We start from the raw sequence: 23,602 nt of genomic DNA, 5'->3' as shown, positions 1-23,602 counted from the left end.
AACCTGAAACTTGGAACCTTTTCTCGCTGCACAGATGATGTGGTATTTTCTGTTTTTATTTCATTCTTGTAATTTCAAATTAAAGCACTTGAATTCTTGATACAAAACTTGAAGTTCAAATGGGATGCTATTCATTTTAACATTGATATTTTACTATCTTACCGTCATAGTCTCTACAACGCTTCTTTGGAATTGGCCCTCTCCCATACGAGTTGTGATCTATCTGGTCCTCGTGAAACTCTGACCAACTTTCTGTTGTGGTGTTGCCATGGTGAGCTGGCGCTATAACTGTGATTGCGCTACTTAGAGTAGGAACAGGAAAAAGTCCAGATGTTATACTAGGCACACTATTAGGAGTGTAGCCACTTTCTGCTGATTCTGTCCTGTCGAGATCATACTTTGACTTTCCTGAATCCCGCTCTAAAGAATAAAAAGCCAATATTAAAACATCGCTCTTTCTTTAACTTAATCAGTAACTTACCGAAAACCAATGCAACACAAATTATTCTTTTGATTCAAAAAAAATCTTCACATTAGTCAAAATGAAATACTCAGCTATATAATTAAAGGCACAAAGTCAAAATAACTTTCAATGAACATTGAATTATAATGATTAGAATATCTGAAAAGATGTTAAATTGCATACCATATTAATGCTGTTCTCTATTATGCACCAAATAAACAGAATGATGTAGAACCTGATGAAAACTCACCAACTGCAAAAGCAAACAACTGGTGATAAATGTGAAATGAGAATGGAAGACAAGACTACCGTATGGAAAAACCAAAGCATTTTCTGCACCTCCCATTATGATACACAATATTATCCACTATCCAGCTCTTGCAGCATTTGATTTCACATACAGCATTGTTAATTCATCTCTGTTCCACATTTCACCAAAGCAGAGAAAATTTACAACAAAGTAAGAGGCACATTTGGCCCATCACATGTGCTCAAAGGAAAAAAGCCTCCCAACCTTATCCCAATCTGGCACAAAGCGCATTGACCTGCACATCACACAAGTATTTTAAATTTTCCATCTCTCCTACCATTTCAGGCAGCGAGTTCAAGACCTCTACCAATCTTAGAAAATGTCTGCATTAGAACACGACTATTACTAATCACTTTATATTGCTCCAAATGGGTTTTGATCCCACTGCCAAGTAAAATGCAGTTAGAACACATTAGAACTCTTAATTTTTCACACCTTATGCCTTCTACACCTCTACCTTCTAATTATTTAGACCTAATAATTTTGCAGTCTAGACAATACCTTCATAAATTATCTCCACGTGCAATCTCATTTCCTGAAATTAGGTAACTATAACTATTTGCAATAGTCATGTTGTTGCATAACTAATATCGTATGCAGCTTTGGCAGAATTCTCAAATCTTATTTTCTCTGTTTTGTCTAATAAAAGCAAAAAAAACTACAGATAACAATTATCTATTTCCTTTATGATTGTTGCTTTTTTGCATATCTTTCATTCATTTGTTCTATATCTCTCTACATAATCTATATCTCTTTTTTCCCCTTCCCCATGACTTTCAGTCTGAAGGATTTTGACCCAAATAGTCACCCATTCCTTCTCTCCAGAGATGCTGCCTGTCTCACTGAGTTATTCCAGCATTTTGTGTCTATCTTCAGTTTAAACCAGCATCTGCAGTTCCTTCCTACACAAAAGCATTATGTTGATCTTTTAGCCACCTTTAACCCCCTGTCCTGCCACTATTAATATCACAAGGCAGGAGATCTTTAAAAAAGTCTGCACACAAACATTCTGAGAACTTTTATTCCTTCACAATGCTGAGTAGCCTTGCATATATTATAAATACTGATACCTTGCGGCATTTTCCCGAATGCATTGTCTCGCATTTCCTTGGATTAAGTTCCATTTGCTTTTTATTTGTTCAAATGATCAGATATTTCTAACTTCCTGCTATCTAAACCTCTCAATTACATGGCCAAATTTTCTATCATTTCCAAACTTCTTCACCATGTATCCTGCATTCAGCTCTAAATAATTAATTGCTATAACAAACCATGCTGATTGCCCATGGTTAATCTGTGCCTTTCTGTTTGATGCTTTACATTGTCCTTTCAAATGGATTTTAATAATTTGTCTGCACACCCTGGCTAAACTAACTGGTCTGCAATTACTTGCTTACCTCATTTTACTGCAACCATAAAAATTATAGCCAGAGCATCAGCTATTTCCTCCCTTGCTTCTTTTATCAGCTGGGGATATTTCACCTAGCCTAGCAATCTGTCCATTTTCAAAGAAGATAAATCCCCTTCTCTACTCAATTGCTTATTTAAGATTGTGGATTACTCTTTCAAAAAAGCAGAACATCACAGAATCACAAAAAGGTCACAGTTCAGAAAACAACTATTCAGCCATTCAGTCCACTTCTGTGCCACGTCAACCTTTGAATGCAAATTTAATTTTGATTGAAAGATGTTAATTTATTATCATACCATGATACCCCACCACCAGATCAAGTAGTTAAAACATATTTAGTCCTCAATCCGCAGGTCAGTTAGCAAACAAAGTCTATGCATGCCGATAAAATATTGATTACGGTACGCGTTGAAATCCGCAACTGTTTGGATACAATGCGAGTTCAAATTCTAGAAAAATAAATTTTAAAAAAAAGTAAATCTGTACATTTAGGAAATAACTGCAGATGCTGGTTTAAATCAAAGGTAGACACAAAATGCTGGAGTAACTCAGCGGGACAGGCAGCATCCCTGGAGAGAAGGAATGGGTGACGTTTCGGGTCGAGACCCTTCTTCAGACTGAAGAAACATCACCCATTCCTTCTCTCCAGTGATGCTGCCTGTCCTGCTGAGTTACTCCAGCATTTTGTGTCTACCCAAGTAAATCTGTACTATACATAATGTAGATAGAGACCTCAACAGGTAGCTGTATTGACAAATCTGTCACAGCAATATTAGCATAGAAAATTTACACCAAGGCTGACAAGTTCTCGGGTCCTCAATCAAGCTTTTGAATGCCTGCTTTAAAAGTGACTGAGAACAAATTTCTGGGTGGAAGACCCAGGCAAAGGCAACAAGATAATCAACAATGGAAGGAAAAAAAAATAAAATACGATGAGCAAATGACTATGGGGCAAGTGGCAACGCAGGAAGGCCGCAGTGATACGAGCACGTGTTTTGAAACTCATGCAGCTCTGTAAATAAACAATGACAGAATAATAACTGTACCAGTTCAATTGCAGAATTTGAATTAGATGAAGCTTATGAAGGATTAGAGGGACTAGGCTGGTCAGAACTGTAAGACAACTGTACAGTTTGGAGCGATGTCACTTCAAAATTCCGCTCAGACAAAAGCACAATTGAGTATTTCTGCAGTTTGGAACAATTTTGTGGCACACAGCACCAATGTCACCTTAAATGTTTCACAGGCATAAGATAATGGATATTCTTTTTTCTTAATAGTCCTAATTTTTGATACTGCCATTTACGTACTAACAAAGTCAATGGTGGAGCAGGTGGGGGGGTTGGAAATAAAAAGTTTATTGCATATTAACTCATGCTACTGATAAGGTTATGCTGATAAATATACAGCTACCTTGCCCAAGATAAACAGAAACTCTTGTTTCCCGGCTTATTTTCCTGCACTACAAGCAAATGTCTCACCAATTATTACATGCATATACAGAGACTCTAAAACAAATCTATGATCTAAGCCGTCCAATACAAATGGTTTAATGCCAACAGGATGATGAATGCAATAAAATTTGTAATTAGAAATGATAGGAAATGTTCAATAATACCAGATACTATCTGTGCTTACACTCTTGAAATTGGCCAGGACTGCCCAAACCACATATAAAGTAGCCCTTGAACCTGTTCTCTCTGGTCACCCAAGGCTTTATGTATACAGAGAGAAGATAATTGGTCATTTAGAAATGGACTCATCTCTAATCCAAAACAGGTTTTGTTTTACAAAAAGTCAAGTTTATGAATTACCCTACATTATAATTGTAAGTGATCACAAACCTGGCCAAATAACAGCATGCAAGGCTACAAGTTTGGATAAAATACTGACAATGCATTTTCAAGTACAAAACTCAAGGACTTAAATATAACTACCTCTGCTTCTAGTCCTGCTCCTGCTTCTGTCCCTGATTCTTTCCTTACTCCAACTGCGACTCCGACTCCTACTGTAGCTTCGGCTTCTTCCTCTTCTTCTGTTGTATCTGTCCCTGTATGAATCTCTCCTTGGAGGATAGCGGTCGTACTCCCTTTTACGAGGACGATCACTTTTTCTGTCATCACGGTTTCTAAAAGTTAACAGAAACTGTATCATTACTAAAAGAATATCTGACTGCTCTCTTGACCTGAACTGAAAGCCTTGCACACACCAAGCACCATCAAATCCACCTGATCATGTACTTTTCTAACCCAACCGCATTCAAACACACATTCTAAGGAATAGAAGCGCCATTTAGGTTTATGATCCGTTGTTTCAAGGTTAACATTAATAGTATGCTTAATTAAATACAAGGTATTTGTTAGGCAGGAGCTCAGGAGAATAAATTGGGAGCAGCTGTTATTGGCAAGTCTACATCAGGCATGTTTGGAGTCATTTAAAGACCAGTTAATTGGAATTCAGGACTAGCATGTTCCAGTAACATCGGTGGTGAGCCTGACATCGGTGGTGGGGAAGATGCTGGAGTCAATTATAAAAGATGAAATAGCCGCACTTTGGATAGCAGTAACAGGATCGGTCCAAGTCAGCATGGATTTACGAAGGGGAAATCATGCTTGACTAATCTTCAGGGATTTTTTGAGGATGTAACTAGGAAAATGGACAAGGGAGAGACAGTGGATGTAGTGTACCTGGACTTTCAGAAAGCATTTGATAAGGTCCCACATAAGAGATTAGTGGGCAAAATTCGGGCACATGGTATTGGGTGTAGAGTGCTGACATGGATAGAAAATTGGTTGGCAGACAGGAAACAAAGAGTAGGGATTAAAAGGCCTGTCCCACTGTATGAGGTAATTCAAGAGTTCTCCCGAGTTTTCCCCTGATTCGAACTCGGAGAATGTCGGGTCCGTAGGAGTTCGTGGATGTCTCGTAGCGGCTCGTACGAATAAAAAGTAACAATTTTTCTCATCACGAGTATTTTTTTACTCGTGGACATTTTTCAGTGTTGAAAAAACGTCACGAGTTTATCAGATTTCCCGAGTACCTACCGTTACTCGTATGAGCCGCTACGAGACATCCACAAACTCCGACAGACCCGCTACGGACATTCTCCGAGTTCGAATCAGGGGAAAACTCGGGAGAATTTTGAATTACCTCGTACAGTGGGACAGGCCCTCAACGGGTCCCTTTCAGAATGGCAGACAGTGACTAGTGGGGTACTGCAAGGTTTGGTGCTGGGACCACAGCTATTTACAATATACATCAATGATTTGGATGAAGGGATTCAAAGTAACATTAGCAAATTTGCAGATGACACAAAGCTGGGTGGCAGTGTGAACTGTGAGGAGGATGCTATGAGAATGCAGGGTGACTTGGACAGACTGGGGGAATGGGCAGATGCATGGCAGATGAAGTTTAATGTGGGTAAATGTGAGGTTATCCACTTTGGTATAAAAAACAGGAAGGCAGATTACTATCTAAATGGCGTCAAGTTGGGAAAAGGGGAAGTACAACGGGATCTGGGGGTCCTGGGGATCAGTCTATGAAAGTAAGCATGCAGGTACAGCAGGCAGTGAAGAAAGCAAATGGCATGTTGGCCTTTATAACAAGAGGAGTAGAGTATAGGAGAAAGAGGTCCTTCTGCAATTGTACAGGGCCCTATTGAGACCACACCTGGAGTATTGTGTGCAGTTTCGGTCCCTAATATGAGGAAGGCCATTCTTGCTATTGAGGGAGTGCAGCATAGGTTTACAAGGTTAATTCCCGGGATGGCGGGACTGTCATATGCTGAGAGAATGGAGCGGCTGGGCTTGTACACTCTGTAGTTTAGATGGATGAAAGGGGATCTTATTGAAACATATAAGATTGCTAAGGGTTTGGACATGCTAGAGGCAGGAAACATGTTCCCGATGTTGGGGGAGTCCAGAACCAGGGGCCAAAGTTTAAGAATAAGGGGTAAGCCATTTAGAACGGAGACGAGGAAACACTTTTTCTCACAGAGAGTTGTGAGTCTGTGGAATTCTCTACCTCAGAGGATGGTGGAGGCCGGTTCTCTGGATACTTTCAAGCGAGAGCTAGATAGGGCTCTTAAAGTTAGCGGAGTCAGGGGATATGGGGAGAAGGCAGGAACGGGATACTGATTGGGGATGATCAGCCATGATCACATTGAATGGCGGTGCTGGTTCGAAGGGCCGAATGGCCTACTCCTGCACCCATTGTCTATAGTAACGAGTAAAGACAACGATAGCAAGCTAAGGGAACCTTCGATGACCAGTGGTTGTAAATTTGCCCCAAAAAAGAGAAAGCATGTACAAGGTTTAGGAAAATGAAATCAGACCAGGCCTTTGAGGAATGTAAAACAAGCAGGAAAGAATTCAAGCACGATAAGAGCAAAAAGGGTCCATGAAATGTCATTGGCAAGTTGGATTAAATAAAATCCCATGGCTTTATATACATACAGCATTAATGTGAATAAATCCCCAGGGCCTGATGGGATCTATCCCAAGTTATTGCAAAAGGCAAAAGAGATTGCACAAGTATTGACAAAAATATTTGTATCCTCTATAGCCACAGACAAGGTCCCAGAAGACTGGGCAAGAGCAGGTGTTATTAATTTGTTCAACGAAGGGAATTTAAGATTATCTAGGAAATTACAGGCCAGTGCCTTATGCCAGTGGTTGCAAAACTACAGGGGAAGATTCATCCGGATTCTTGCATTTGGAAGATAATGGGTAAATTGGGGACAGACCACATGGCTTTGTACACAGCAGGTCAGAATTGAAATTTTTGAGGGCTTGACAATGGTGATAAGGTTAGGGCAGAAGATGCTATCCTCACAAATTGTAGTAAGGCATTTGATAAAGTCCCTCATGGTAGGATGATCGAGAAGATTAAGATGCATGGGACCACAGTGACTTGCTTCTAGTGCACAGCTGATGGAAAAAGTTTTAGCGCATTGAAGTGACACATCACAATGTTAAATAATTAATAGGTTGCTGCTGCTTTGATAATTTTGCTTACTGTACGCAGGAAACTGACGCCATACAAACAAGCAAAGGAGGATTTCCAGTTTCTGATAGGGAACGTTTGTATTTTTTGTATCTTTCTTGTAATGTTGACATTTATATGTGGTGACAAAAGTGATCGATGAGGGTAGGGCGGTGGATGTTTTCTACATGGATTTTTAGTAAAGCATTTGATAAAGCCCCTTTTGATAATCTGATCCGGAAGATTAAGATGCATGGAATCACGGTCATCTATATCAATAGATGTGAAACGTACATGGCATGGTTAGCAAGTTTGCAGATGACACAAAAGTGGGTAGTATTGTAGATAGTGAAGACAGGTGTCATAAATTGCAGCAGGATCGTGATCGGGTGGGCTGAAGAAAGGTTGATGGAATTTAATACAGAGAAATGTGAGGTGTTAAATTTTGGGAGTACTAACATGGGCAGAACCTACACAGTACATGATAGGGCTCTGGGGAGTGTTGTAGAGCAGAGGGATTCAGAGTATTGTGTTCAGTTTTGGGCACCATGTTAAAGGGAAGATGTCAAGTTGGAAAGAGGCCAGAGGAGATTTACAAGGATGTTGCCAGGACACAAGGGCCCAAGATATGGGGAGAGGTTGAGCAAGCTAGGACTCTTCTCCTTGGAGCGCAGGCCGATGAGGGGTAGCTCTTATAGAGGTGTATAAAATCACAAGAGGAAGAGATCGGGTAGACACACAGAGTCTCTTCACCGGAGTAGGTCACGGTGGTGCAGCGGTATAGTTGCTGCCTTACAGCGAATGCAGGGTCGGAGACCCGGGTTCGATCCCGACTGCGGGTGTGTGTAATGTCTGTACGGAATTTGTACGTTCTCCCTGTGACCTGCGTGGGTTTACTCCGAGATCTTCAGTTTCCTCCCACACTCCAAAGACGTGCAGGTTTGTAGGTTAATTAGCTTGGTAAATGTAAACTTTGTCCCTAGTGGGTGTAGTATAGTGTTCATGTGCAGGGATCACAGGTCGGCATAAACCCAGTGGGCCGAAGGGCCTGTTTCCGTGCTGTATCTCTAAACTAAACAAGAGGACATAGGTTTAAGGTGAGGTGCCAAAAATTTAATAAGAATCTGAGGTGTAACTTTTTCATGCAAAGGGTGTATGGAACAAGCTGCCAGAGGAGGTAATTGAGGCAGGTACTATCACAACGTTTAAGAAATATTTAGACAGGTATATGGATAAGACAGGTTTAGAGGGATATGGATTAAACGTAGGTAGGTGGGACTAGTGTAGATGGGACATGGCTAGTGTGGGCAAGTTGGGCGAAGGGCCCGTTTCCACTCTGTAAGACTCTTATGACAACACTAAAATTGGTGGAGTTGCGTGCAGTGAGGAAAGCTGACAAAGAATAACAGCGTTATATGGGTCAGTTACAGAAATGGTAGATGGAGTTTAATCTGAGCAAGTGCGAGGTTGAACGCAAGGCAAGACGTACAGCTGGATTTTTTGGTCCAAGTCACTAGCTCCATAAAAATGGCAACACGAGTAGATAGAGTGGTAAAGAAGGCGTATGATATGCTTGCCTCCATTGGTTGTGGCACGGAGTACAAGAGTCAGGAAATCATGGTGCAGCTTTATATGACCACATTTAGAAAAGCGTGCAGTTCTGGTCGTCCCATTACAGGAAGGATGTGGAGGCTTTGGAGAAGATGCAGAAGAGGTTTATGTGGTTGCTGCCTGGATTAGAGAATGTTAGCTATCAGGAAAGGTTGGACTAACTTGTACAGTTTTCTCTGAAGGTTTGTGGTTGAGAGGAAACCTGATGGTATACAAAATCAAGAAAGCCAAATGGGTAGACAGTCAAAACCTTTTTCCCCAGGGTGGAAATGTCAAAGACTAGAAGGCATTGCTTTTAGGCAAGAAGGTGAAAATTAAAAAGATGTGTCGGGCATGTTTTCATTTACACAGAAAGTGGCAAGTGCCTGAAACACACTTCCACTGTTGTTGATGGAAGCCGACACAGTAGTGGTGTTTAAAAGTTTTTTAGATAGGCATATTGATATTCAGGGAATGGTTAATGTTCAGGGAGGGGAGTTTAACTTGGCATCATGTTTGGCACAGACATTGTGGGCTGAAGAACTGTTGTGTTACATTGTTCTGTGTGCTGAACTACTAGCACAGGAACCTTCCAGAAACGAGTCAATACCCAAGGGATGAGTGTCACACTCTAAATTGTGCTAACTAGAGGGCTTTAGAGAGTGTGTTTGGGAAGGGAAGGGAAGGAGGAGAAACAAAAAGATAGTTGCTGATGAGGATACGTTTAGGCAAGGTATTACCCCTAACAAGTTACTTCTTTCATAGGGTAACAGAGATACTGTTCGTTTCTGATGTGGCATATTCAGAACTGAAACAATACATGGAGAAGAAACAGCATTCAATGGATTGGAATATGGCTGGAGCTCTAAAAGAAAAATCTTATCTAAACATCATGTTTCAGAAAAAGGAATGGACTTTGCATTCAAAAGAATGCTGTGCCATGTAAGTAAATAACAACTAAATTATGTACCTTTATTTCTGACTGTCTCAAATCATAATAGTGACAGCGTTTCCCTGCAAACTTAAAATCAATTCAACATTTTATAATTTGTCCAAACCGTTCTCAACCTCATGTACACCAACCAACCGAAGTCAAATACACTCGTTCAGTTTCAAATTGGAATAGCAATTTTATGAATGATATTTTTTCAGTGGAATACTAATTTGACACAATAATGGAAACAACCATGTGGTGAGAAATAAAACTGAAAGAACTAAAGCAGGTGTAAAATGATATATGAAATACAATCTAAATAGAAACCTCAAAGAAGATTCACAAAAGCTTCATTGCAACATCTTATAATGGCAATTCAGATTTAGATGGGTGAAGCTTACGGAGTTCAACATGGTGACAAAGCAGTTCGACTGTTAAAAAACACTGACAGCCATTTAAGGATTTTCTTTCAATAACAACATAATTGCAAAATTACCGGTTGTCTCTGTATCGCGATCCTGATTGTAATGGGCTGTGATTCAAACGCCTTGTAAACTTTTTGTCTCGATCATCATCGTCTTTACTTCCCTGCAAAACGAATTATGATTACTAATGATGAACACAAGAGCCTTTAATAATTACTAGACCAACTGGGACCCATTGGGTCCCTGTCACACGGGAGGCCTGGTCCCCCAACACAACCCGTTCCCCAACGCAAGATTCCACCACTCTCCTGCCTCCCCCAGCACTGGACTTCAAAAAAAAAATCCAATTGGATTTCCCCTGCCTGCCGCAGCACTTCCAATTGCAATACCAATTCACCCTCCCCCTCCTGTTGAAGCACTTGCTGCTAGGAGCTGGAGTAAGTGTTGAATGATGGCAACATTGTTGCAAATGTCATGTGGAGGACTGTGATGGTGGAAGCACAAAGTGTTCCTGTATTGTAACTTTGTATCGAAGTTTGTTGGAAGCTGGCAGGAAGTATTTTAACAGTAAAAATCTTGTTTAAGTTGGCCTTTTTAAACCTTGAAATATCAATAACTGGTGAACTATCACATCAAATCTGAAGGAAATTTATTACATCCACAACAGGAAAAAGCTGCGTACGGTTCTGCAAAATTGTCCGTGATATTGTGTACGTGTGTGTGTGTGTGTGTGTGTGTGTGTGTGTGTGTGTGTGCGTGCGTGCGTGTGTTTGCCAAAAAAACGCTCCACCCTCCCCCCCCCTCCCCGTACTCGGGGTCTGAAGAGCCGAGGATGCGAGGCCATGGAGCTGAGGCTCACTCTGAGGCCGACGGCTGCTGGGCCCATCTCCTCCCTCCCTTCTCTCCTCCCTCCCTTCTCTCCTCCCTTCCTTCTTCCCCCCTCCCTTCTCCCCCCCCTCCCCTCTCTCTCTCCGCCAGCCCTCTGCTGCTTTTGATCGTCCGCTCCGCTCGCACCAGCATGGTCGCCCACTCAATAGACGCCGCAAATCGGAAACCCCAGCTCCGAAAGGCAGGAAGCTCCCCTGCCTTTGTGCCCCTCACTGTGTGCCCCTCTCTGTGTGCCTCCGTATCCCTCTCTGTGTGCCTCCGTGTCCCCACACCCGCCCGCTTCAACCCTCCCCGTTGTTCAAATTGCACAGAAAAAACAAAGATCCCATAGCGGCTAAGCGGCTATAGGATCTTTGGAAAGAACGAGCGTTCTGCAGATCCGGAGGTGGCCGTTCACAGCCGCCACTCGCTCACAGCTGCAAACCTGAACTCCTTTGAAAAAATCTTACGAGCAGGCAAGCGAGCTTTGAAATAAACCTTGCGACCCCACCCCCTCCCCTCTCTCTCTCTCTCTCTCTATCCCCCTCAGTCTCCCTCCCCCCTCTCTCCACCCATCTCTCTCTCCCTCCCCCTCCTCTCTCACTCCCCCCCTCTCACCCTCTCTCTTTCACCCCCCCCGCTCTCTCTCTCTCCCCCGCTCTTTCCCCCCCTCCCTCACTCCCCATCTCACTGTCTCTCCCCATTCTCTCTCTGTCCTCACTCTCTACCCCCCTCTCCCTCTCTAGACGCGCCCGCGAGTTGGGGGCTATGCGTCAGTGGATAGGGCGGTTATGGGGTAAAAGGATCTAATTAATAATATTAATATAATATCAAGGGGGTAGTTAGTGTGGGGGTGGTTAGTGTGTGTGACGCCGCATGCCGCCCCACACCCCCCGCAAACGTGTGTGTGTGTGTGTGTGCGTGTGTGTGTGTGTGTGTGTGTGTGTGTGTGTGTAGATAGATACAACAATTCCAACAATGCTCTATTTAACTTACCTCTTCTTTTTTATCCTCCCTTTCCTGCCGTTGTGCAGGCTCAGATTTTATATTCACAGATGACAACTGCTCAAACTGAGGTAGGTAACTCTTTGCAGTTATAGCTTCAAAAAGTTTTTCTACAAAAGTATGCGTGTCTGCAAAAAAATTAAACATTGTTGCAAATCAAGTATACATTTTAAAAGAAATGCAACATTTTATGGTGACAAAATATTTTAATTATTATGCAAATTCAGGCCCTTCAAAATAGATTAACAGCTGTATAGAAACACAGCTGTTTCGCCTGTCATGTATTTTTTCAGAGTAGTTTCAAAGGCAAAAACAAATGTTAACATATTGTACTTCAACAACTTTGTCAAAAGGCTGGTGGTATGTCATAACACCTCTCCCACCCTCATCCTCATATCACTCGCCAAAGTTTTGTCCTGCCTCCTCACTTCCAGTGTTCTTCCACCCCCAGCATAATCGGTCTGAAACGGGGTCCCGACCCAAAAGGTCACGGATCCACATCCTCCAGAGATGCTGCCTGACCTGCCAAGGTATTCCAACACTTTTTTTGCAGTTCATTGTATGTAGATTATTTGCCATATTTGTTTCAGCTGATATATTTGTCTCAATTATTATGTAAATCAATAATCTGGAATTTAAAAAACCCTTCTAAGGGTGTTCCTGATACAGGCACACCACTTTGTTAACTTTTAAATATAAGACTTGTCAATGACATCCACGTCCCATGAATGGGTTCAAGTCCCACTGACATTCTTGATGCTGTACTTAGGAAACTAGGGGTTGTGTCTTACTGATGGTATTCCAACTGAAGTACCTTCTCAAATGTTTAAAAACCTACTGGCATATTGAACAAAGAGCTGAAGAGGTTCTCCATGTTCTATTCAAGTGAACTTCAATCAAATAAAACATCTCCCACCTTATCCCATTACTGATGCCAATGCCCTATAAATTGAAATAATTTCTCCCACACCACTCTTTGAGGCACACTTTCGATTCTCTGATCTTATTAATTTTATGTTAATTTGCATATGTCAACAGTATTCCAGAGATGATTACCTTGGCAATCCTGGTTTTTAATACCCTAACTATTCATACTCATGCAGCAGAACTTCTTTCCTTGTCCAACCTGCCATTTGTTCCTACATGAATACAACAGGACTGTTCCTTCTCAATGCAAGTCATCCTTCAGCACAAAGTGTGTCCTTAACTCTGCTGCCAGACAGGCAACCGCAACTTTGGGACAACAACATTCTTTTTCATTTTAAAAGGAGCATGAGAAACAGAAACTGGTTTTCTGGTCCATTTAGAAACATAGAAATGTATTTAAACTTATTGAGTTCATTAAAAATATATTAACCATCCATTCAAGCCAGCACCAGGCCATAGGTAACATAAATCTTGACATTTATCGGACAACTTTTCCTCTTTGTCCCACATTCTCAGATGGGCCACATTAAGATCAGATGGAAGTTTATGTCCAAAAGGGACTCACAAAAGCTTTGGCTGAACATATGTGGTTTGTCTTTTTCCTGACTTCTGGATGACTGTGCTGATTTCTTGATTAATTATTTTAGTAATCTGGCATTGAGTGCCTTCAGCAGAATGTTCTGTTCTTGAGGATTAAACACGTTTGCCTCTAACCTTTGCCAGCAAACATTAGCCTAACCTTGGTAAATATTATCAAAACTGGTATAGCTGCATAGACAGCAAGTGCCAGCAACTGGAGGAACCACATCTCATTAGCTTGAGATGGAGCCCAAGGATACATACCATACAGTGTGGAATCAGGCCCTTCGGCCCAATTTGCCCACACCGACCAACATGTCCCATCTGCACTAGTCCCACTTGCCTGCGTTTAGCCCATTTCCCTCTAAACCTGTCCTTTTCATATACCTGTCTAATTGCTTCTTAAAAGTTGCGATAGTCCCTACCTCAACTACCTCTTCCGGCACCTCAGATTCCTAAAAAATGTTTCCACCTTCACCTTAAACCATGACCTCTGGTTCTCGATTTCCCCCATTAAGGTCAAGAGATTCTGTGCATTCACCCGATCTATTCCTCTCCAAACCCATCCTATCCATGTACCTGCCTAACTGCTTCTTAAATGTTGGGGTAGTCCCTGCCTCAACTACCTCCTCTGGCAGGTTGTTCCAGACATCCACCACCCTTTGTGTGTGAAGAAGCTACCCTTCAGATTCCTATTCATTTTTTCCCCTTCACCTTAAACCTATGTCCTTTGGCCCTGTCCTTTCTTCTGCAGTTGTATAGGGCTCTGGTGAGACCACATCTGGAGTATTGTGTACAGTTTTGGTCTCCTCATTTGAGGAAGGACATCCTTGTGATTGAGGCAGTGCAGCGTAGGTTCATGAGATTGATCCCTGGGATGGCGGGACTGTCATACGAGGAAAGATTGAAAAGAGTAGGCTTGTATTCACTGGAGTTTAGAAGGATGAGGGGTGTTCTTATAGAAACATATAAAATTATAAAAGGACTGGACAAGCTAGATGCAGGAAAAATGTTCCCAATGTTGGGCGAGTCCAGAACCAGTGGCCACAGTCTTAGAATAAAGGGGAGGTCATTTAAGACTGAGGTGAAGAAATACTTTTTCACCCAGAGTTGTGAATTTATGCAAGTCACTGGATGGATTTAAGAGTTAGATAGAGCTCTGGGGGCTAGTGGAGTCAAGGGACATGGGGAGAAGGCAGGCATGGGTTATTGATAGGGGACGATCAGGCATGATCACAATGAATGGCGGTGCTGGCTCGAAGGGCCGAATGGCCTGCTCCTGCACCTATTTTCTATGTTTCTATGTCCTTGATTCACCTACTCCAGACAACAGACTCTGTGCATCTACTGGATCTATTACTCTCCTGATCTTATACACCTTTATAAGATCACACCTCATCTTCATGTGCTCCAAAGAATAGTCTCAGCCTACTCAACCTCTGCCTGCAGCTCAGACCCTCAAGTCCTGGCAACATCCTCGTAAATCTTCTCTGTACTCTTTCCCGCTTGACATCTGTCCCGTAACACGATGCCAAGAACTGAACACAATACTCTAAATGTGGCCTCACCAACGTCTTATACAATTGCACCATGTCCTCCTATACTCAATACTCTGGCTGATGAAGACCAATGTGCCAAAAGCCTTTTTGACCACCTGATTTACCTGCGACTCAACCTTCAGGGAGCTATGGACCTGCACTCCTAGATCCCTCTGCTCTACAACACTACCCAGAGCCCTAGCATTCACTATGTAGGTCCTGCCCATGTTAGACCTCCCAAAATGCACCACCCCACATTTTTCTGCATTAAATTCCATCAACCATTCCTCAGCCCACTTGACCAATTGATCAAAACCCTGCTGCAATTTTTCACAACCATCTTCACTATCTGCAAAAAACACCCACTTTTGTATCATCTGTAAACATGCTAATCTTGCCGTGTATGTATGTTGGAATCTGAAGCAAAAAAACTAAACTGCCCCCCACCACCACCATCATCATAGATGCTGCTTGACCAGCAGGATGTTTTTTTTAAGATGTAGATTTAAGATGGAACAGCTTAAAAAACCTGAGGGCATTCAAAGAAAATCAATTTTACCCAATTAGCAATGGGAAATGAAACTTAACACTTCAGATGAATGACGTTAAAAACCACCATTTGGTATTATAAACTTCAAGGGAACTGGGAAGTGGATGTCGGCTAAATTAGTTTTATCACTCATGTGAAGGGAAAAGTGACACAAATTTCCATGAATGTCAAACCAGTTAACGGAGGGAAAAAAAAAGAATTAATCTCTTGTTCAAAAAAGTAAATAAACACAAACCGAACAACAGGGCCAGCCGGTGGTGGGAAAACTGGCTGCATTGATAATAGAGAACAAAACTAATCAAGTCTGAGCAAGGGTATAAACCTGAAATGTTACCCATTCCTTTTCTCCAGAGATGCTGTCTGACCACTGAGTTATTCCAGCATTTTGTGCCAATCTTCAAAGCTAATTGCCATTTGGACATTAAATATAGGTAAAGAAGTTAAACTCGTATGAACTCGATAAAATATCATAACTTAACTAATTTGATTAGTTTTTTTCTGATGAAGTAACACAGCTGATGACAGCAATACAATGCACAAACTTTCAAGTGCCACAATGGAATGGTAGGATTAATAGCAGAAATAAGTAGTAAGAGAACATTCAAATCCTTGGCTTAATAAATGTAAGATAGAGAGGACATAAACTTGTAGTTTATCTGTAATCTCCATCAAATATTGGTTCAGCTATAGATTAATTTATAGCACAGCTAGAAATTGGTAGGTATGACACTGTGGGCATCATGGGGATGTGGCTGAAAGAGGATCAGAGCTGGGACCTGAACATCCAAGGATGCACATCCTATCGAAAAGTCAGGCAAGTGGGGATGGGGTGGCTCTACTGCTAAGGAATGAAATTCATTCCTTGGAAAGGGATGGCATGGGATCAGAAGGTGTAGGGTTCAGAGGAAGTTTACGAGAATTATCCCAGGGTTCATTGGGTTGACGTATGATGAGCATTTGATGGCTCTGGGCCTGTACTTGCTGGAGTTCGGAAGGATGAGGGGGGGACGTTGTAATGTATTCTCATCCGAGGTAAGGCTTAGTCGTGACTAGCACAAAGGACAGGTCCACACCGGGTTTGTGTTCCAGAGCAAGAGCCCGTTTATTCTGCAATCATTGCCTTTTATCTTGAAGGTCACTTGACCTCAGTCACGAGGCTCATGCACGAGTTTCTGTTACATTGATTGCAAAGACATCACAGACGTCATTTGAACTTACAGAATAGTGAAGGGCCTGGATAGAGTAGATGTGGAGAGGATGTTTTCGCTAGTGAGGAGGAATTTCTTTAGTCAGAAGGCGGTGAATCTGTGGAAGTCATTGCTACAGATGGCGGTGGAAGCCAAGTCATTGGATTTTTTTTATTAAAGCAGAGATTGATAGGTTTTTGATTAGTAAGGTTGTCAAATGTTATGGGGAGAAGGCAGGAAAATGGGGTTGAGAAAGATAGATCAGCCATGACTGAATGGCGGAGTAGACTCCATGGGCGAATGTTGAATTCTGCTCCTATGACATGAATAAAAGGTCTGCAGAGTGCAGAAAAGCTGTTATGGAATATCCATAAGGAGTAAGAGACATTATTACCACTGAAAAACTGGGGAAGATGTCACTGTTCGTCCTTGAGCAGAGAAGGCTGAAAGCAGAACATAAATGTTCAAAATGATTCATGGATAAATAGAAACTGTTAGCAGAAATGTCATGGACTAGTAGATAAAATGTTCAAGTGTGTCAGCATGAATTGGAAACTAGATGCCTTGTAGAAAACAGCTGGAATAAAATAGATCATTGTCCATTGGGACTGAAGCAACTTGTGGTGCATCACTAGGATCGGTTTTTGGCCATCAATTGTATATTATTTTGATGACCGAGAAGAGGGAACAAATGTAAGGTTTCCAAGTGTGCCAATAAAATTAGCGGAAGGACAAGCTATAATATGAATACTGTGATTCTGCAGGGGATTATAGATGGTGCGATTGAGCAAAAACCTGACAAATGCAGTTCAATGCGAGGTCATACACTCTGATTAAAGAAATAAAAAATGCTGATAATATAAATTAAGAGAGACTGCAAATGAGAGACGTTCAGAGGGATCTAGATATTCCAGTGCATAATCATAAAAAGTTAGCAGGCCAGTCTCCCAAGTAGTTATGAAGGCAAATGAAATATTCATTGCAAATGGCTTAGAGTTTAATGATAGAGAGCATCTATTACACAAGGTGTTGCTGAGGCCACACGTGGAATACTGTGCACAGTTTTAGTCCCCTCGCCTAAAATAAAGTGACAGCCCAAAAGAAATTCACAAGGCTAATTCCTGGTTGTCATATCAAAAAACACTGGACAGTTTTGGTCTGTATTCCTTGGAGTTTAGAAGAATAAGGGGTGATCTTATTCAAACATATAAGATCTTAAGGGAGCTTGTCACAGGATATATTTTCACAAATGGTAGTCTCAAACAGGAAGGCAGATCATTAGATACATTGATATTGATACATTTTGAAAGATTGAAGAATTGGTGTAAGGGAGCTGAAGCCAGCATGGATCAGCCATACTCATTAAAAGACAGGCCAGGCTTGTGAATCCTGCTGGCCTACTGTTCCTATTGTTTGTGTTTAAATTGACTGGCAAATGAATCAGGATGACACAAAGTAATAGATGGCAAAACATACTTGAACATTGTTAGCACAATTCAGATATTACTACATGAAAGGCTGATCAAAGTCAATTCAAGTGTGACTTTCAAATTGGACGTAAATGACAGGAAAAAAAAAAACACGATAGCAGTGGAAGAGGCAGAAAATAAAACTTGGCTACATTTCTATTGCAGAGCTAGCATTGGCCCAATTGGTCAAATCAACTTCTTCTATAATGTAATGATTCTATAATTAATCATCAACGAACTATAAACTATTAAATACATTTCAAACAATTAAGATACAAAATTTTAGGATCCTCATGACCCAATATTTGTATGCTTTGCTCATGTGATGTTCTTTACCTTTCTGAAGAAAGACATCTAATTGGTCAACACACAATGCCTTCAACTCCTTTTCAGTTTTATCCTTCTTTACCAATGCAACAACATATTTAGCAAGTGCGGATGGATCGGCATCACATCTACAAAGAAATAAAAACAGAAATTATATGACTACTGAAATATGTTCAGCAAGCTTTTATTTTTAAAATGACTAGAAATCACAAATTTTAATTATGATTAACAAAAGTTTCAATTTTGAAAGAACTATCCTTCATAAATGCATTCAACTCTCATGATGTTTTTTTGTTTTTTTTTCCTGGTATGGCCAGTCAAATCATTTGTAAAAGTAAAATCTGAGATGGTTAAAATAAAAAAATGTTTTATTTCAAAGTCAAATTTGTTTACGCTTTCAGCATGACTTTCAATCTGATGCATACTGCCACTTTAGTGACACTAATTCAAGTTAACTATGATTGAAACATTTGGCAATTCATCCACAATTTTATTTGTACAGACTACTGATATAGTGATAAATTCCTACAATACAATGAGAGAATGACAATTCAAGCATGTATTTATCCTTCATCTATATAACAAAGCTCAAGGCATTTCACACACATCATCAATATCAGCTCAGTTTAGTTTATTGCCACATGTACCGAGGTACAGTGAACAGCTTATCAGTCAGCGCAAAGGCAATACACAATTAATCGAGCTATTTACAGTGTATAGATACATAAGGGAATAACAGTTAGTGCAAGGTAAAGCCAGTAAAGACCAATCAAAGATAGTCCGAGGGTCACCAATGAGATAGATATTAGTTCAGGACTGTTCTCTAGTTGTGGTAAGATGATTCAGTTGCCTGATAACAGCTGGGAAAATCGGGAGGTGTGCGTTTTCACACTTCTATACCTTTTTGCCTGGTAGGAGAGGGGAGAAGAGGGAATGGCCAGGGTGCGACTCGTCCTTGATTATGCTGTTGGCCTTGCCGAGGCAGCGCGAGGTGTAAATTCGCTGCAATTTCTTACGGTCTTGGATGGAGCTGTTCCCAAACCAAGCTGTGATGCATCAAGATAAAATGCTTTATATAAATATGCTTTTTTATATATTATCTAAATTGACATCCATTCACAAGTTGGAGTTGCAACATTCAATCTCATGAGCTCTGAAACATGCCCACGTGGTGAACTCTGCACCACTGATGTTGCCAGCATGCAGGAAAGGTTACTCCCCACCCTCCCACAGAGACTGGGTTTTCATCTTCATAGGCAAGGTCAGACACATGCATTACCTTCATAATGCCAAGTTGCAACTAAAGGTTGTAAGAATTGATCAAAACAAGCACCAGCCTTAAATGATTGTGATGACCAAAATACCGTCGGCCAAAAGAATTAATACATAAAAGCATGTATCCTCCAGAAATCTATACAATGTTTTGCCATATAGAACATCTTTATTTTTAGGTTTTACTGGACCAGGTGCAGACCCATTGGGCCCGTCCCCCAAGCCAATATTCCACCACTGACCCATAGCCCCCAACTGCGCAGGCACAGCTGAGGGGTTCCCGTTGAAACGCGAGTCATGGCAACCCTCCTGCACCTCGCCATCCCTCTTCCTACCCCTATCCTCCTTCATTGACCCTCATCCCCCAGCACACCCACACCCTCGTCTTCACCCTCCCTATTCTTTCCCGTCTCCTCCTTCCCCACTCCCTCCCTCCATAACCCCTCTCTCAGGTCAAGGTCAAGGACACTGTTGATGCCTCTGGCTGCTACAAATGTGAGAAGTGCATCCAGGTACAGCTCCTGAAGGACCGTGTTGGGGAACTGGAGAAGCAAGTGGATGACCTCAGGTTCGTCCGAGAAACGGAGTCGTTCCTCGACAAGTCCTACAGTAAGATTGTTACACCCAAGGTACTGGATGAGAGAAGGTGGGTGACAGTGAGAGAGGGAGGGAAACATGGAATGCAAACGTCCCCAGGTGTTGTACCTCTTGTGAACAGGTTCACCCACTTAGAAGCTGTCGGGACAAAAGACGTTATCACACTGACTGGCTTGCGAAGCAAAAAGGGCTGTTGAGTCAAAACCAAAGAGGCCAACGAAAGGCAACACCATTGTAGTTGGAAACTCCATTGTGAGAGGTACAGACAGGAACAGACAGGATTCGAGGATGGTGTGCTGCCTTCCTGGTGCCAGGATCCAGGATGTCACGGACAGAGTGCAGAAAATCCTCAAGGGGGAAGGTGAACAGCCGGAAGTGGTAGTGCATGTCGACACAAACGATGTTGGAAAGAAGGGGATGAATATTCTGCAGCGCGACTTTAGAGAGCTTGGAAAAATGCTGAAAAGCAGGACCTCCAGGGTGGTTATCTCCGGTTTGTTTCCAGTTCCTCGTGCTGGCGAGAGCAGGAACAGGGAGATATGGGACCTGAATGTGTGGCTGAGGAACTGGTGCAGGGGGCCGGGATTTAGATTCTTAGATCACAGGGATCTGTTTTGGAGTAAGGGGGAACTGTACAAAAGGGACGGATTGCATCTTAACAGGTGGGGGACCAGCATTCTGGCAGGCAGGTTTGCCACTGCTACACGGGTGGTTTTAAACTGAATAAGGGGGGTGCGGTGTCAAATGGGATAGTCGAGGATGGAGTTAAAGGGAAAGAAAGTAAAGGAATGGTTAATGACCCCAGAATTAACGGGAAAGGAAGCTCACAAAGGGATAGGAGAGTATGGCCAAGTGTAATAGGGATCGATGTGAAAGGTGAGATGCGTAAGGAATTATAAGTATTGTATATGAATGCGCGAAGTACAAGAAGTAAAGTAGATGAGCTTGAGGCTCAGTTGGAGGTTGGTAGATATGACATTGTGGGGATTACTGAGACGTGGCTGCAGGAGGATCGGGCCTGGGAACTTAATATTCAGGGTTATACATCCTATAGAAAGGACAGGCAGGTGAGCAGAGGAGGGGCGGTAGCTCTGCTGGTGAGGGATGGAATTCAGTCCCTTGCGAGGGAAGACATAGGGATTGACGAGGTAGAGTCACTGTGGATTGAGTTGAGGAATTGTAAAGCCAAGAAGACACTAATTGGTATCTACATATCCCCAAATAGTAGCCTGGACGTAGGGTGTAAGTTGCAGCAGGAGTTAAAACTGTCATGTAACAAAGGTAATACCACTATGGCGATGGGGGATTTCAATATGCAGGTAGACTGGGAAAATCAGGTTGTTTCAGGACCCCAAGAAAGGGAGTTTGTAGAATGCCTCCGAGATGGATTCTTAGAGCAGCTTGTAATGGAGCCGACCAGAGAAAAGGCAATTCTGGATTTAATGTTGTCCAATGAACCAGATATGATAAGAGAACTCGAGGTAAAGGAACCTCTTGGAGGTAGTGATCATAATATGATTAGTTTTAATCTGCAATTTGAGAAGGAGAAGGTTGAATTGGAAGTGTCAGTGATGCAGTTGAACAAAGGGGACTATGAAGGCATGAGAGGGGAGCTGGCCAAGGTAGACTAGAAAACGATCCTAGTAGGAATGACGGTGGAACAGCAATGGCAGGAATTTCTGGGCATAATCCGGAAGACGCAGGATCATTTCATTCCAAAAAGGAAGAAAGATTCTAAGGGGAGTAGGAGGCAACCGTGGCTGACAAGAGAAGTTAGGGATAGAATAAAACTAAAAGAAAAGATGTATAAAACAGCAAAGAGTAGCTGGAAGCCAGAGGATTGGGAAACTTTCATAGGACAACAGAAGGAAACAAAGCGGGCAATACAGGCTGAAAAGATGAAGTACGAAGGGAAGCTGGCCAGGAATATAAAGAAGGACAGTAAAAGCTTCTTTAGATATGTTAAGGGAAAAAGAGTAGCAAAGTCAAATGTGGGTCTCTTGAAGGCAGACACGGTGAAATTATTATGGGAAACAAGGAAATGGCAGAAGAGTTGAATAGGTACTTCAGATCTGTCTTCACTAAGGAAGACACAAACAATCTCACAGATGTACTGGAGGACAGAGGATCTAAGAGGGTAGAGGAACTGAAATAAATGTTCATTAGGCAAGAAATAGTATTGGGTAGGCTAATGGGACTGAAGGATGATAAATCCCCTGGGCCTGATGGTCTGCATCCCAGGGTCCTCAGGGAGGTGGCTCTAGAAATAGTGGACGCATTGGTGATCATTTTCCAATGTTCAATAGATTCAGGATCAGTTCCTGTGGATTGGAGGATAGCTAATGTTATCCCACTTTTCAAGAAAGGAGCGAGAGAGAAAACAGGGAATTACAGACCAGTTAGCCTGACTTCGGTGGTGGGAAAGATGCTGGATATTCCCCTATCCCACCCTTCCACAATGAAAATCGCATTATTTCTTTAAGATAACCCAAACACAATGTCAGCTTTAAATGAAAACAGAAGAATTTGATTATCGCGATTTATTGAAAATCGCAATTTTGTATGTAATTGAGATTCAGGATCCCATTGTGACGTTGAACGCTGCTGAAGGGCAGGGGAAGTGGAAAAATGGTTTGAAAAGTGTTTTTTGTAAAATTTTAAATGTCAATATAACACCAGTAAAATATAACACCAATCTGAGCAAAAGTTGTTCCATTTACATCCCAGGACAATGGTGAGTAAGGCGAGCCAAAAATGGTAGCGCTATCGTGTACCGTTTTGATGGGGTTTTGGGATATTACATCCACGCACGCATACAAACAAGATGAGAGTTTTAGTAAGAGAGATATATACACACAATATATACATACAATAAATATATACACATACGATATAAAGATACATATACATACATATATATAAATTTCTGTGACTGTTGACATTTAATTTAGTTTACTGATACAGCATGGAAATAGGCCCTTCAGCCCACCCCGACCATCGATTACCCATTCACACTAGTTCTATGTTATCCCACTTTTCCATCCACTCCCTAAAACTAGCGGCAATTTAGAGGCCAATTAATCTACAACCCTGTATGTCTTTGGGATGTGGAACAAAACCCACACGGTCACAGGGAGAACATGCAAACTCCACACATACAGCACCCAA

General features: G+C 41.8%; 1 protein-coding gene across 2 annotated transcripts in view; it reads right to left on the bottom strand.

The window, feature by feature from the left end:
- rbm26 (RNA binding motif protein 26) overlaps nucleotides 1–23,602 on the bottom strand; it is a 150,447-nt gene that overhangs the window by 113,174 nt on the left and 13,671 nt on the right. For both annotated transcript variants that reach the window (XM_033022942.1, XM_033022941.1), the window contains exons 2-6: nucleotides 18,575–18,693; nucleotides 11,980–12,116; nucleotides 10,188–10,279; nucleotides 4,122–4,312; nucleotides 163–420 (exon numbers count right to left, since the gene is read on the bottom strand). In XM_033022942.1, the coding sequence (XP_032878833.1) occupies nucleotides 163–420; nucleotides 4,122–4,312; nucleotides 10,188–10,279; nucleotides 11,980–12,116; nucleotides 18,575–18,693 (797 nt within the window). The remainder of the gene's footprint in view (nucleotides 1–162; nucleotides 421–4,121; nucleotides 4,313–10,187; nucleotides 10,280–11,979; nucleotides 12,117–18,574; nucleotides 18,694–23,602) is intronic.

The sequence above is a fragment of the Amblyraja radiata genome, chromosome 6 (genome assembly GCF_010909765.2).
Source record: "Amblyraja radiata isolate CabotCenter1 chromosome 6, sAmbRad1.1.pri, whole genome shotgun sequence".
In the NCBI taxonomy this organism is placed as follows: domain Eukaryota; kingdom Metazoa; phylum Chordata; class Chondrichthyes; order Rajiformes; family Rajidae; genus Amblyraja; species Amblyraja radiata.
This window is presented reverse-complemented; position numbering and strand designations above follow the sequence as displayed.